The sequence below is a fragment of the Elgaria multicarinata genome, chromosome 4 (assembly GCF_023053635.1).
Source record: "Elgaria multicarinata webbii isolate HBS135686 ecotype San Diego chromosome 4, rElgMul1.1.pri, whole genome shotgun sequence".
In the NCBI taxonomy this organism is placed as follows: Eukaryota; Metazoa; Chordata; class Lepidosauria; order Squamata; family Anguidae; genus Elgaria; species Elgaria multicarinata.
The window spans coordinates 137,913,363-137,927,137 of record NC_086174.1 but is presented as its reverse complement, the minus strand read 5'-3'; the positions used below and the strand labels follow the sequence as shown (position 1 = coordinate 137,927,137).

General features: G+C 41.5%; 1 protein-coding gene across 1 annotated transcript in view; it reads right to left on the bottom strand.

Moving 5' to 3' along the window:
- FOXO1 (forkhead box O1) overlaps window positions 1-13,574 on the bottom strand; it is a 50,331-nt gene extending 36,757 nt beyond the window's left edge. The window contains exon 1 of the mRNA XM_063125264.1: window positions 12,832-13,574. Within this exon, the coding sequence (XP_062981334.1) occupies window positions 12,832-13,389 (558 nt within the window). The 5' untranslated portion in view covers window positions 13,390-13,574. The remainder of the gene's footprint in view (window positions 1-12,831) is intronic.
- Between the last annotated feature and the right edge of the window lie 201 nt (window positions 13,575-13,775).

Here is a 13,775-nt window from a genome sequence, read left to right as displayed (position 1 = left end):
TGGATTCTACCTTTTTCTGTGTGGCCTTTTATTATCTAGTTTCCCTATCTGTTTTCCAGCTTCCTTGTCTCCTTGCGACTCCTGTGAATTATTGTTCTAGCCTCTTTCTGATGAACTTCCCAGCTTCTACCCTGGGCTTGGAATTGACCATGTATATGAGCCTACTTTGCATTTCTTTCTCAGACTTTCTGTGGTGCTCGCAACAGTGCTCCAACCTAACCTTGCTCTCAGCAATCTATCTGCTTGGCTACCTGCATCCCAGTGCCTTACAACAGCCATTAAACTCACAATTTGAAAACACATCTTTGTCAGTTCTTTATTTTACAGCAAAGTGAATAGTGGGGTATTCTGTATCCATTAGCTAACCTGCAGCACAAATTGCAATGACAAAGTATTCTGAATCACATAGAGTGCTTCTACACTAAAACCCTTTCGCCCCGCTGTGGAATTGCTTTTCCACAATTGAACTGAAGCAGAATAAAAATGGAAGTTTATTTATTTATTGTAATTTTAAAATGCCTAATAACTGAAGTTCTCTGGGCGGTGTACAATACAGCACTTAACAATACAGCTTTCCCTGAGCTATAACCGCTGCCAGGTTTACATTGTATTTTTAAACTTTTAAACTTTTATATTTATTTATTACATTTATATACCGCCCCACAGCTGAAGCTCCCTGGGCGGTTAACAAAAGCTAAACAGTAAACATTAAAAGTAACAGCACCATGTACATTGATGGTGCTATATAAATAAATAAATAAATAAATAATAATAATAATAATAATAATAATATACAACATTTAAAAACCATTGGAGACATAAAAACAACAGTATAAAACAGTATGTTTTTATCTGTTATATGTTATGGTTTTAATTGTGAACGGCCCGCTATTCGGCAGTATAAAAATGTAATAAATAAAATAAATAATATACTGTTGTATTAGCACTCAGCACTTAATATACTGCTGCATTAGCAACCAATGATTTCATTATGGTCAAGATCCCTCTGTACAATTAAGTTCCATTCAGCTAGGTCCTTTGTAATGCTAATTAAAAGCTTCTTATTTGCAGGTTCAGCCTGTTTTACTGCTTCTTGCTGATCTGGGTTAGATTAGTGACAAATAGCCCCCCATTTGACCCTTGAACAGTCTAGGGTGACAATATGAAAAGGAGAACAGGGCTCCTGTATCTTTAACAGTTGTATAGAAAAGGGAATTTCAGCAGGTGTCATCTGTATATATGAAGAACCTGGTGAAATTTCCTCTTCATCACCACAGTTAAAGCTGCAGGTGTCCTGCCCAATTTTGTATCTGGTCACAGTATAGCTGCAGTATAGCTCCTGCAGTTTTAACTGTGGGGAGGAAGAGAGAATTTCATCAGGTTCTCCATAAATACAAATGACACCTGCTGAAATTCCCTTTTCTATGCAACTGTTAAAGATACAAGAGCCCTGTCCTCCTTTTCATATGGCCACCCTAGAACAGTCTCTAAAATTGTTCTAATGTCATTTTCTTTTTCTAAGGGGGTAAAGATATGAAGATCTGGGGAGGAAAACCTGGGAAGAAAACCTAGTTTGTTTTCCATTTTCCCCAGGCCTTCACATAGCTATACAGGGATGAGGAAAAGCTTTCATTACTTATTCACTCTCCTTTTCTTTTCTTTTCTTCTAAAAATGGCAAAATAGATCTTTAAAAAGAACTATTTTACCATTTTTAAAAAATGAGAGGAAATTACAAATTAAAGCTTTTATAATTTGTAATTTCAATTACAAATTAAATTACAAATTAATTACTCCAACACAGGAAGAGAAACTGATAGCTGGACAACCTAGGCCACAGCTAGACCTAAGGTTTATCCTGGGATCATCCAGGGTTCGCCCCTGCCTGAGCACTGGATCCCCTGTGTGTCACCTAGATGAACAGGTTTGACCCCTGGATGATCCAGGGATAAACCTTAGGTCTAGCTGTGGCCCTAGACTATTCAAGGGTTGAATCAGAGACCATTCATTAGTAATCCCCCAAGCAGATTAACAAGAAGCAAAATACAAACCAGACAATAAATTTGCAAAGAAGAAGTGTTCAGTATAAAGACACAGGAGCACTAAAAATAATTAAAAGCTCTTTGCTTGGCAACAAATCAAGTATGGAAAGAATGCAAAAAGATTATTCAGAAAACACTGGAATACAACTGGCCAATGATGACATTGTGTGGATGCTTTGCAAAGTGAGTGAATGAAGGATGGCGATTCCAGAGAAAAGAGCTAGTGTGGAAGGACAAAATTAATAGAGTATCTAATTAATTAATACATGCATACAACTAATTTATATGAGCAGCTCTCTTGTGCATTCTCCACTTCCCTGAGCAAGGAGAAGTCCAGGAGCAACGTTATTTTTAGTTTCTCCCGGATGAGACAGATCTATGCTGTCTTGTAATGTCTATTTATTTACAAAGCATATTTGAAGCAACAAAATTCCTAAACAGGCAGCAGAACCACAAATATTGCTTCATATTTCCAAAGAGCAATGGTACCTCAAGAGCAACTCCAACTAAGGACTCCTAGTTCTCCATCTCCTAATTCAAAATTGCCAGAATTACTTCTAGCTTTCTATCCCAGCCCCAAACTGATGTGTATGTCAGCTTCCAAAGGCTGAACCCAACAAAAATATTCAGTGCTTTGTTTAATCCTTGATTTCCAGATGATATCCCCACTGAATTCTAAAAAAAAATTACATTATCTGTACAATATGGTAGAACACTGCTTCTGCTCAATATCTTAACTAGATATTAGTGTGAATCAATATTGTTTGCATTAGTTACAGTTTATATTTGACCATCTGTTCCAGACTTATCCCTATCAGCAGTCAAGTGGCACACGCACACGCACACACACTGCATTTTCTCTCTCTCCCTCCATTGCCCAATTGCAACAATCTGTAGGTGTCCAGCTTGGCCTTTTCCAAAACAGAGGCCTCATCTACACCAAGCAGGATATTGCACTATGAAAGTGGTATATAAAAGGCAGGATCCACACTACTGCTTTATAGCGGTATTGCAGTGCACTGACAACCGTTGGGGCCCATTGACACGTACCATATGCTGCTTTCATACCACTATATCCTGCTTGGTGTGGCTTCTGCCTTTGATATACCGCTTTCATACTGCTTTCATAGTGCAATATCCTGCTTGGTGTAGATGAGGCCAGAGAAGCATAATGCAATGTTATGACCACTGTGTCCTCAGGAAGCATCAGGTGCTCTATCCCTCTTCATTAAAAGGCTGGCAGACTTCTAGGGCCAAAAGAGGGAAAGAAAACATGCACCTGCCACAGAGGTGTGGTATATTCCTCCAACTAGAAATGGTACTGCAGAACTATATTAACTGGCTTTGAACTGCTATTCTGAAAAATATATATTAAAATTTGCCTCTTAGAATACAGTTACTAGATACTAGTCTAGTTCACAACCTCTCCAGAAAGAATACATGTATAAATAAATAAAATGTGTTCACTTATGCAGCCATATCAGTGTCATACAACTAGCTAAACAGCTCAACAAGAACACACGGGGCAAAACCGGAAAGGTGTTATATAGAACAAGGTCTTCAACTGGAACTGATTATCAAATAGCCTCAAGGCTAGTTCAGTTCATCAACCACTGTTGAGGTGCTCAGGAAGATATATATGACATTCTACTATTCCTTTTTTTTTTTTTTTAACATAATCAATACACCTACAGTGCACCCCCCACCACGGGATCTCATTCCTGATTCCAGAATCTCATACTTTCTTCTGCTGGTGGATTCCCACTCCCTTTAGAAAATACAAATATTAGGAACTGTTTCCAAATTCCTTCAAAATCATTTGATTTAGCTATACCTCTTCTCCATTTAATATTACTTGTTAATTTATCATTAATAGCTATATCCCATACTTCTTTATACCATTCTTCAATAGAATATTCCCCTTGTATCTTCCAGTTCCTAGCTATAATTAATCTTGCTGCAGTCAACAAATTCGTTATCAGTTCCTTAATTTCCTTTTTACATTTAAAATCTTCTTCAAATAGCGACAGCAATGCAACTTTTGGTGTTCTTTCTATCTTCATTTCAACAATTTCTTCAATTTCCAAAAACACCATCTTCCACAATTTCTGAACATAGTTACATTCCCACCACATATGCAAATACGTTCCTTTAACCCCACAACCTCTCCAACAATTTTCTGTTTGCTGATTGTTTATCTTGTTCAATCTAACCGGAGTTAGGTACCACCTCCATACAATTTTATAATAATTCTCTTTTATTCTTACTGACATATTTCTCAACGCTCTTTGTTTCCATATTCCCTCCCAACTCTGTTGTCCTATTTGTATCTTCAAATCTGTCTCCCAAACCGTTTTACCCGAATTATCCATTGTCCCTTTCTCCACCAATATTCTATATATTTCGCTCATCAACCCTTTTAACACTGTTCTTTTCCCCCTTTCCTTATCTTTCTTATCTATTAATTCTTCAAACTTTGTTAATTCTCTACACTCTCCATTATCTCTTACCCACTTTTTAGTCCATTGTTCTAATTGCCTATAATTTAACCAAGTTAACTTTTTATCCTTCAAGACCTCTTCTATATCCTCTCTTGTACCCATTCCTCTTAACCAATCTCTTAATTTCATTTTATTTTTTTCTATTAAAACTTTGCTTAATCTACTCTTTAATTCCTCCGGGAAATTCTTCAAGACATTCTACTATTCCTATGAGGTAGATTAGGCAGTGACCTGCAAAACGCCGCCAATTAACTGCTGTAGCCCATATAAACATATAACAGTTGCTAGAGTCGTAGTAATATTCAGGACCACAAAGGAGAAAGCAACATTCAAGAATTTTCCTACCATTTGGACTGATAAACAGTTTAGTCTCAAAGAGAGAGAGAGAAGAGGGGAGCACACACACACTGTGATAATCTTGGAAAGAAAGTAGCAGGGAAGAATTTAATGCTAGACCACCTGCATTTTTTTTAAATAAGAGGCCCCTATATAGGGCCTCTCGTCTGTGTTGTTCACTTCTATTATGACACAGAATGAAAGCTACTATTAGCACTACAGCAATTCAAACTGTGAAGCAGCAGACAGATGTCAAAGATGTCACATTCATATCCTCATTCTAATTAGCACCTTCAGTCACGATTTCCAGATAAAGAGCAGTTTCTTAAACAGGCTTCTGACTCCTTATCATGCTCTCCTCAACACAACACCTATAGAAAAACTATCCCTTTATTATTCCAAAGTTTCATATGAATTTCTATTCTGTAATTTTCCATTTATACAATATTCCTTGATTTTTTTATAAGAACATATTGGCAAGAGAATGTAAAACAACATTAGATAATGATTTAAGAGGATTAAACAAAAAAAATACCTTAAATTTAAAAAGTACAGTGAGGAAACATAATACTATTAATATTTTTGAAATCATAAATAAACACTTTTCTAAATATCACAAAAATTAAGAGTTTGCAACCCACTTGCCTTGGTATAATATGGCAGCACATACCAAAATTCTGCAAATCATTTAATGATCTTTCTTTTTCATATTTGGAAAGACATTGGATATTTAATAAAGCAGTAAATATTCCAGGTTATATTTAAGCAATAGCCTGGTGGCCAGAGGCAATAAGGAAATGTGTACAGGCAAGTGGTCTGGCTGGTGGAGAAGGGGGGCAGGGTGCTCCATCCCCTTTCTGTGCCTAGCACAGATACCAACCAGGTTGCCAGAGAAGGAAGTCCCCTTCTCCACAGTATTAAAACTTTTTGCAGGTTTGTAACTTTGGTGGTCTTATTTACAAGGGCAACGTTCAAATATTCGACCTGCTTAAGGGATAACAGACTCCACGTGTTTATTTACAAATATGAATTCAAGACTCTCTGAACATATCACATATTCTGCTTAAAGAAAACTCAGTGCTTGAGACCACGTATCTGTAGGCTTTGAATCATTGCACCACACCCTAGCATTTCTCCTGCACAGCAGTTTATTCAAGGCTAAACAATCACTGGCAACACTTTTAAGACAGGTGGTACCGCAAACTAAGGGTCTGTCTTTACGGCGTCAGGTTGGCACTGCTTCCCTCCTCAACCCCGTGTTTTCCCTCTCCCAGAGCAGTGTCAGGTAATTCCAACACTGAGGAGGGAGCACAGGGTTTCTGGGCATCCATCCAGGTACCGGAGTCACCCCCTTCCTGGTAGAAGACAACTAATCGCTAGTCTCCTTCCACCAGGCTCCACCCCCGGGTTGGCCCTGGAGTGACCTTACACTGTTGACGTCACTCCCTTTGAAAAAGTCAGGGTAAATCTCCAACTTTTTCAAATCGGAGCATCACAGGGAAGCCCCACGGTGGCTGTGAAGCTGTGCCTGCGTCATCTAACCAACGGGGCACAGGTCCACAGCCACCACAGAGCTTTCCCCACGTCTAGACAACCCAAGGCTCTGCCTTTAAATGCCTAAAATCTCACAGCAAAACCAATATTTTTTGAAGGAACGCCTCCTCCCATATGTACCTGCCTAGACCTTAAGATCATCTACAGGGGCCCTTCTCCATGAGCCCCTGCCAAAGGAAGTGAGGCAGGTGGCTACTAAGAGGAGGGCTTTCTCTGCTGTGGCACTCCAGCTGTGTAATGAGCTCCCTGGAGAGGTCCGCCTGGTGCCTACACTGTACTCTTTTCGTCGCCAGTTGAAGACCTTTTTATTCTCTCAGTATTTTAACACTTAATTTTAACTTAAATTTAAATTTTACTGTTCTAACTCTGTATTTTAATCTTATATCAATTTTGCTGCATGGTTTTATCCTGGTTGTGCTTTTTATACTGTATTTTGTACAAAACAAAACCTGTTTGTTTTATTATGGTTTTAATTTTTGTGAACCGCCCAGAAAGCTATTGGGCGGTATAAAAATGTAATAAATAAAATAAAATAAAATAAAATAAAATAAATTATATTTTTTCCTAAGAACGATCATTGTGCTAGCCCCACTACAATATCCCACCCTAGTGTAATGGTGGTAAACAGGGCTCCCAGAATTTTGGTGGCCTTGCTCATCAGTCAGTATTTGTAGTCATCAGTGACCCACTTCTGAGTCCTCTGATGACTATGCAATTACTTTAAGCAATTTAGGGCAGAATTTTATAATCCTATGCATATTTAAACAGAAAAATGTCCTACAACTCACAACATTCCCCAACTAGCCATGCTGGCTGGGGAATGCTAGGATTTGTAAAACTTTTTTCTGTCTAAAGATGCATAGGATTGCACCCTTAAACTCAGAACACTTGGCAAAATTAGTTCTTCTGACACATCTCTATATTGTATTACACAATTGCTCTATCTACCTGCATCTTGACAGCACGTGTGTTCTGTGTAGTATTGCACTGATTATGTTGCACCAATGTGATAGTATTTTCCCCACACAAGATGACCAGATTTTAAAAAAATATGAACTGTGAACTTCTGCAATTACTTCTACTTTTTCGGAGGGCAGGATAAGAGGGAGACAATGTTGTCACATCACTGCGAAGTCCTGGGTTTCTACCTTCTTTCTTTTGAGTAGCTGTCACTTTTTCCACTCTGAGAGATAGTCATAGTATCAAGAGTAACCAGGAAATCTCATTTACAGACAAAGGAATTGTCAGCAAAATGCTTTTTGTCTATGCCTCTGGCACATACAGAGAACTCCCAAGAGGGGAAGAGTTCATTTCACAATGGGCTTTAAGGACTTGGGAGCATTGAAAGATTCCCAGTGCTTCAGGAGCAACTTCCAAACAAGGTTTTTATTGTGCAACTACCCTGCTTCAAAAATGGACGGTCCATACAATGTCTTCAATTTGTAGCTCCCCCATGTTTTCCAACCAATTCTTCCATCTCTTTTCTTATCAGAAAAGACCTGTTAAAGAGGAAAAGATGGAATAGATGCACGATTTGTAGCACTAGGAGCCCGCTGGAAGTTCTAAGGGTGTCTCCGTAGCCTGGCATGAAATGAGAGATTGACTTCTCCATTCCCACAAGTTTTCTGTACATGCCAGAAAACTTGGGAGAGAAGCAGGGTCTGTCTCTCCTGCCCAGATTAACATGGGAGATCCCCCACCCTCTTGCACACCTGAAGTTCTCTGTAATTTATGAAGGACTCCAAAAAGAAAAGAAAAGCAGGCTCTCACTTTATGCTTGCCAGCCAGGCACAGATAATCACAGTAAGAGATGTATGGTCACTGCTGGACACCTGTTGACTACACTTGTGAACTTCTGAGGCAGCACCCAGGAAGGGTGGGTATAGCTATACTGTTGTTTATTGCTTTAAAGGGGGTGTTTTAGCACTGCAGAGAGATCATGGCTTTCCAAGACTAAAAAGCTTCTTTTAAAAAAAAAGATGGTCAAGAAATGGGGTAGAAATACTCATGTGTTTAAAGGTCACAGAAGAATCCTCAGCCTCTAAATGTTAATGAAAATTAAACCTTGAGGAAGAACCACATTGTCCCTCAGTGACAAAATACTGTGCTTTGAATCCTGGGAAAATGGAAATATCCAGGCAACAGAAGTAATTCCTATGTGAATGGTCCGAATCTCTTAAAATTGAAGAGTACCTGTATTTTTACTGCATAGCCTCCCCTCCACACAAACACACTCAGAGAGAAATGGAGATATCTAACTCACATATACTGATACTCCTATTTTGGCAACCAGTTATACTCCTGCCTTATTCTTTCAATCCACAAAACAAGTAAAACTAGATTATTAAGATTTACTTAACCAGAATTCACACAATTCCATTAGAAATGGAGAGTAGTTTTCCATAAACGCTAAAATGAACTCAGGTTACACCGAAATCTGTATTAGCATTTGTACCTCAGGCATATTAAGAGACTGCTGTGCAGTCAAAACACTGACCCAGACCCAAATCCTGTCCTCTGAGACTTCCTCATGTGACCCTACTATAGCAACCATGGTTTTCCAAACTGGTTAAGTTAGTACAAAGGATGGAGAAGATTGGTATGAGAGCACCCCCTGGGCAAGCTAGAGAAATAAAGATCAGAGGTCTCAAGAAAACTCATGTACACAGGCTGCATGGCAGCCTTAGAATAAAATGGAATGTTCTTTGATTTCTTTCCAGAATTAACAATAAGACATTATCTCCAGGATTAGATTTAGTAGATACAGATTCACCAAAAATACTAAATTAAAGATTAGTACAAACATTTTAAGAGTTGTATCCTATTTGTGTCCCTCTGCTGACAGAATGCTCTTTGATCCAGCTGAGGCCTCCATCAGTGGAACAGGGAGGGAGGTGTTTTCGGCAATTCCCCCTTCCTTGTGCAGCCCCCACACCACCTCCCATGCAGGGGAAGCCTCCACTGGATCAAAGAGCCTTCCGTCAGCAGAGGGACACCAATCGGATGCAACCCACATGCAGATTTCACACAGTTTACTCATTGCTTGTAAACACACCAATCACTTTCCATAAACATTACAAGAATCAAATAATGCAGACTCTTCATGAACCAGCTGACAGTACAAGCAGTCCTCTTTGGGACAAACTGCAGAGGGGCGGCCCTGTTTGTTGTTTTCGCTGAAACAGACGAAGCTTTGTCACACCTTAAATACTTACAAGCACATTGTGGCATAAGCTTTAGTGGGCCAGAGTCAAATTCAACTGAGGCATCTAATGAAATGGTCTTCGGCCCACAAAAGCTTATGCCACAATATATTTGTTAGTCTTTCAGGTGCCTTAAGACATATAATGAAGAGTCTTGGCACTCCTTCCCCAACTCTCTTTACAACAATAAAGTTGTATAGAATAAGAATGGTAAAATTGCTTAACAGAAATTTAAAAACAAATACAAATTTAAAATGTTAGATTCTTGAATAATTTCACACAATAAAGATGTAAGTTCTTTAAGGGTCTCAGAACTTTTGCTGCTTGTAACAACACACACACAAAGACTAGCATCAAACAGAGGTCATGTGCACCTACTAATTCATTCAATTGACCCACTTCACATATTAGTGAGAGGTCTAATATGCTTGAAGCAAGATGCAGTAACAATTTGCAGACCCCAAACTATTTTTGTATGTGTCTTGTAAATTTCACAGTCTCTTAAGACTCCAGGTTTATTATTAAATAAACAGACTTTTAAAGCTCTCAAAGCTACAGAGCTATTTGAGAAGGGAAGCCATAATTCATGGCTCCTACTTATTATCTATCATTACCTCAAAGCCAGTGTACTATCATGATTTGTCAAAGTAGTTTTCACATAAGGGATGAAAACTGCACAAAGCAAATTTTGTTTAAGTCCAGCTTGAGTTTGGTATCAGTCAAATGCATGACAATTACTTGGGCCTAATTAGATGCTGCCTAAAAGCATATGAAGTATTACCTATGTAGCCAACAGCAGCTCAGACCTTGCACAGCTCTGCATGTGACACAGTATTTACCAGGATAGATTTTACCAAAGTAAAATACTGCTCTCCCCACCCCACTCCCAAGTAAAAAATGCTTTTTTCCCTAGTTGAGACTTTAGTACCAGTTAAAAGCATTGACATTTCTGTTTTTAATACTCTATCAATACATACAATATTACTGCAGATTAGAGTTAATCCAGTTTTGGTTACATATTCAAATTATGACTGTATAAGTGAACGACAGATTCAGATTAAATTTGGGGCAGTGTACATACAAAATAAAACTCATTAGTGTTGATATATGCACAGTCAATGAACACCTGTCTGTATAAATTGGTTTGCACATCTAACGTGAATTCTTTCAGATTGATCATGAAGTGGGTGAAGTGGCCTTCCTTATTTCCCTTTACTGAAAAAGAAAATCTTTGTACTTGCGAAGTCCAGTTGCTGGAAGTACAGTCCAATTAACCAGCTCAAGAGACAAGGAATTATATCAATTGCATGGTTAGATTAAGATAAAACTTAAACTTAATTTCCGAATCTGGAAATTTCCCTTCCTCGTTTGCTTAGCTAACACACTGCTGATCAAACATCACACTAACTAACAGAATAATTTTATGTTTGGGGTACCTTGTAAATAGCACCCTGGTCAGCAGCTACTTTTTTCTAAAGGGAGTGAGGAATGGAAGGACCAATGCCTCATTTCCTCCTAGAAAATGGCCTGCTACCAAATCCCATTATCACATTGTGCTCATCCACATTCCTCTTTTTCTTCTGGAATTGGTCACATGGCATAACCAAAGAGGCCAAATTTGACCTAAAGATTACTAGTTACTTACCCTTAACATGCTTGTTCAGTTGGAGGCACTTTTTTAAAAAAAATATCAAATCCAATTACTGGAAATCCATTGCAAATCTGCAGTATTTTTGCTTAATATATTAATGATTTAGTTCTTCCCATTTTGCGAATAAATATTAGTAAATACCATTTTGCTCTGTCCTAAACTATTTTTTCCTGAGAAATCCTGCATGCAATATCCGTAGTATATTGGATCCCACGCTACCTATATGGCCAGTGACCGGTTCAGAGTCCATCAGAAGCTATCCAGTCCCAAGATCAACTATCAAATCATTGTGCCTTTTGACATTTTTCCTACTTTAAGGAAGACCAAAAGATTAAAAATATTGACAGGTCTTTTTCCTTTATACCACGGGTCATCTGTACAAAGATACATCATTTTTAAACAGATATGTGCCAACTATTTCCTTTCACAAAGAAAGCTGGCATTATATATAAATTGAGTTATTATATTTGTTTCTACTGGATTGTAACGTCTCTCAAAGTTAGCTTGTGTAGAAGATGGCAATTGCTATGTTTTTGTAACAGGTTTCACAGGCAACTGCCTTGATACTAAATTATGCGGAAGCAATATGGCAAGGCACCAACCTCACATATGTTCCTACATTTAGACCTGTAGCATATTCAATTTACCACCGACTACGCCTTAGTTAGCCGAACAAAGCAAGCAAACTGCCTACTCTTGAAATGCCGGAGAGGCTCACCACCACTTATGATGTGCAGGACCAATTCCCCGTCACTTTTAAGGGCCTCTCACATCTGCCAGAGGAAATGACACAGCTAGCTGTACTTGCAAGCCAGCTGCCTACTGAGTTACACACATCCAGCACTATTAACTTTGACAAAGGCAGGAAGGCAGAAAACTATCTGGGGACCTTTCCCCCTGCTCAGATCTCGAAGTGCCTAACGGTCTCCCGGTTCGCTACGCCTCAGCTGCGATCATCGTGAGCTGAAATTCGTCATGCAGACCGAAAACACACGAAAACAAACCCCACGTAACGCCCACCCCCAGGCATGCCCCAGCGTCAGTACACAAGCGGCACAAACCCAAGGGAAAGGCAACGCAGGCGGATGAGCGGGCCAATTACCCCTACTGCGTACGCAGATTTGCCAGAGTCGGGGAGGGGATCGTGCTGCAACTCTTTCCACCGCTATCCTCCCATTTGCTGGCCTTACCCCGCGATCACCACCGCCAGATCGCAATGGGGGGATCTACACTACTGCTTTAAAGCGCTTTATAACAGTTTTGATAACTGTTGGGGCCCCTATTGCTTTAAAGCGCTTTATAACAGTTTTATAGCGCTTTAAAGCAGTTAAAGCGCTTTATAACTGTTATAAAGCGCTTTAAAGCAGTAGTGTAGATCCGGACCTGCATATACAGGTTTCAAAACGTTTTCAAAGTGCTTTAAAGCGCTTTAAAAGCAGTAGTGTAGATCCCCAGCTCCTTTTGCTACATGCCAAAGCAGACTTCGCAAGCGCAGCGTTGGGAGTGCAGAGCCCCACGGCCCGCCCGCCCGGCCCCGTCTGCTAACCTTCCAGCCGGCGGAGCTATTGCTGTCCCCCTTGTCCTTGAAGTATGGCACGTTCTTGACCATCCACTCGTAGATCTGGGAGAGGGTGAGCCGCTTCTCCGGGGCGCTCTCGATGGCCTTCGTGATGAGGTCCGCGTACGACAAGTTGCCCCAGGCGTTGCGGCGGGACGAGCTGCTCTTGCGAGGGCCTGCCGCCGACGCCAAGGCGGGCCCCGCCGCTTGCTGCTGCTGCTGCTGCTGGGGGTGCTGGAGGCAAGGGAAGTCCCCGCAAAGGCAGCCGCCCCCAGCCCCCAGGTCTCCCGCGCCAGCGGCCGCGCCGGCCTCGAAGCCCTCGCCGCCAGCCTCCAGCAGGCTCAGCAAGTCACCGCCGGGGGAGGAGGCGCAGAGGGCCGCGACCCGCCCGCAGCGGGACGGAGAAGCGGCCCTCGCCGGAATGGGCGTCTGTCCCGGGCTGGACGGGGCGAGCTCCGGCCGGGGCAGCGGCCAAGTGCAGGAGCGGGGGCGGGCGAGCGGCTGGAAGTCAGGGTCGGTCTCCACGGGCTGAGGCGCCTCAGCCATGGCGGAGGAAGGCGAGAGAGAAGCAGGCGGAGGGCGGGAGGTTGCACTCGCCTGGCAGCGGCCTCCTGCGGAGCGCCAGGCGCCAACCGGAGAAGCTGCTGCCGCCGCCGCCGCCGCCGCCGCGCGCCCGTCTCTCGCTCGCTCGCTCGCTCGCTGGCCGGCTGAGTGACTGGCGGGCGGCGCTGAGACAACAAGCTCCTCGGCTGGGTTGCCTGGCTGAGCGACTCCTTCCAGGGCCGCCCCCTTTTGCCTCAGGCTAAGAGACGAGCGGCCCAATGGCGCCCTCGAAACACCCCTTGAGGCGCTTCTCTGAGGCGGAGCCTGGCTTGGGGGAGGCGGCCGCTTCTTGCGCTCCCGCAGGAGAAAGATGCGCCTGCCCCCGACCC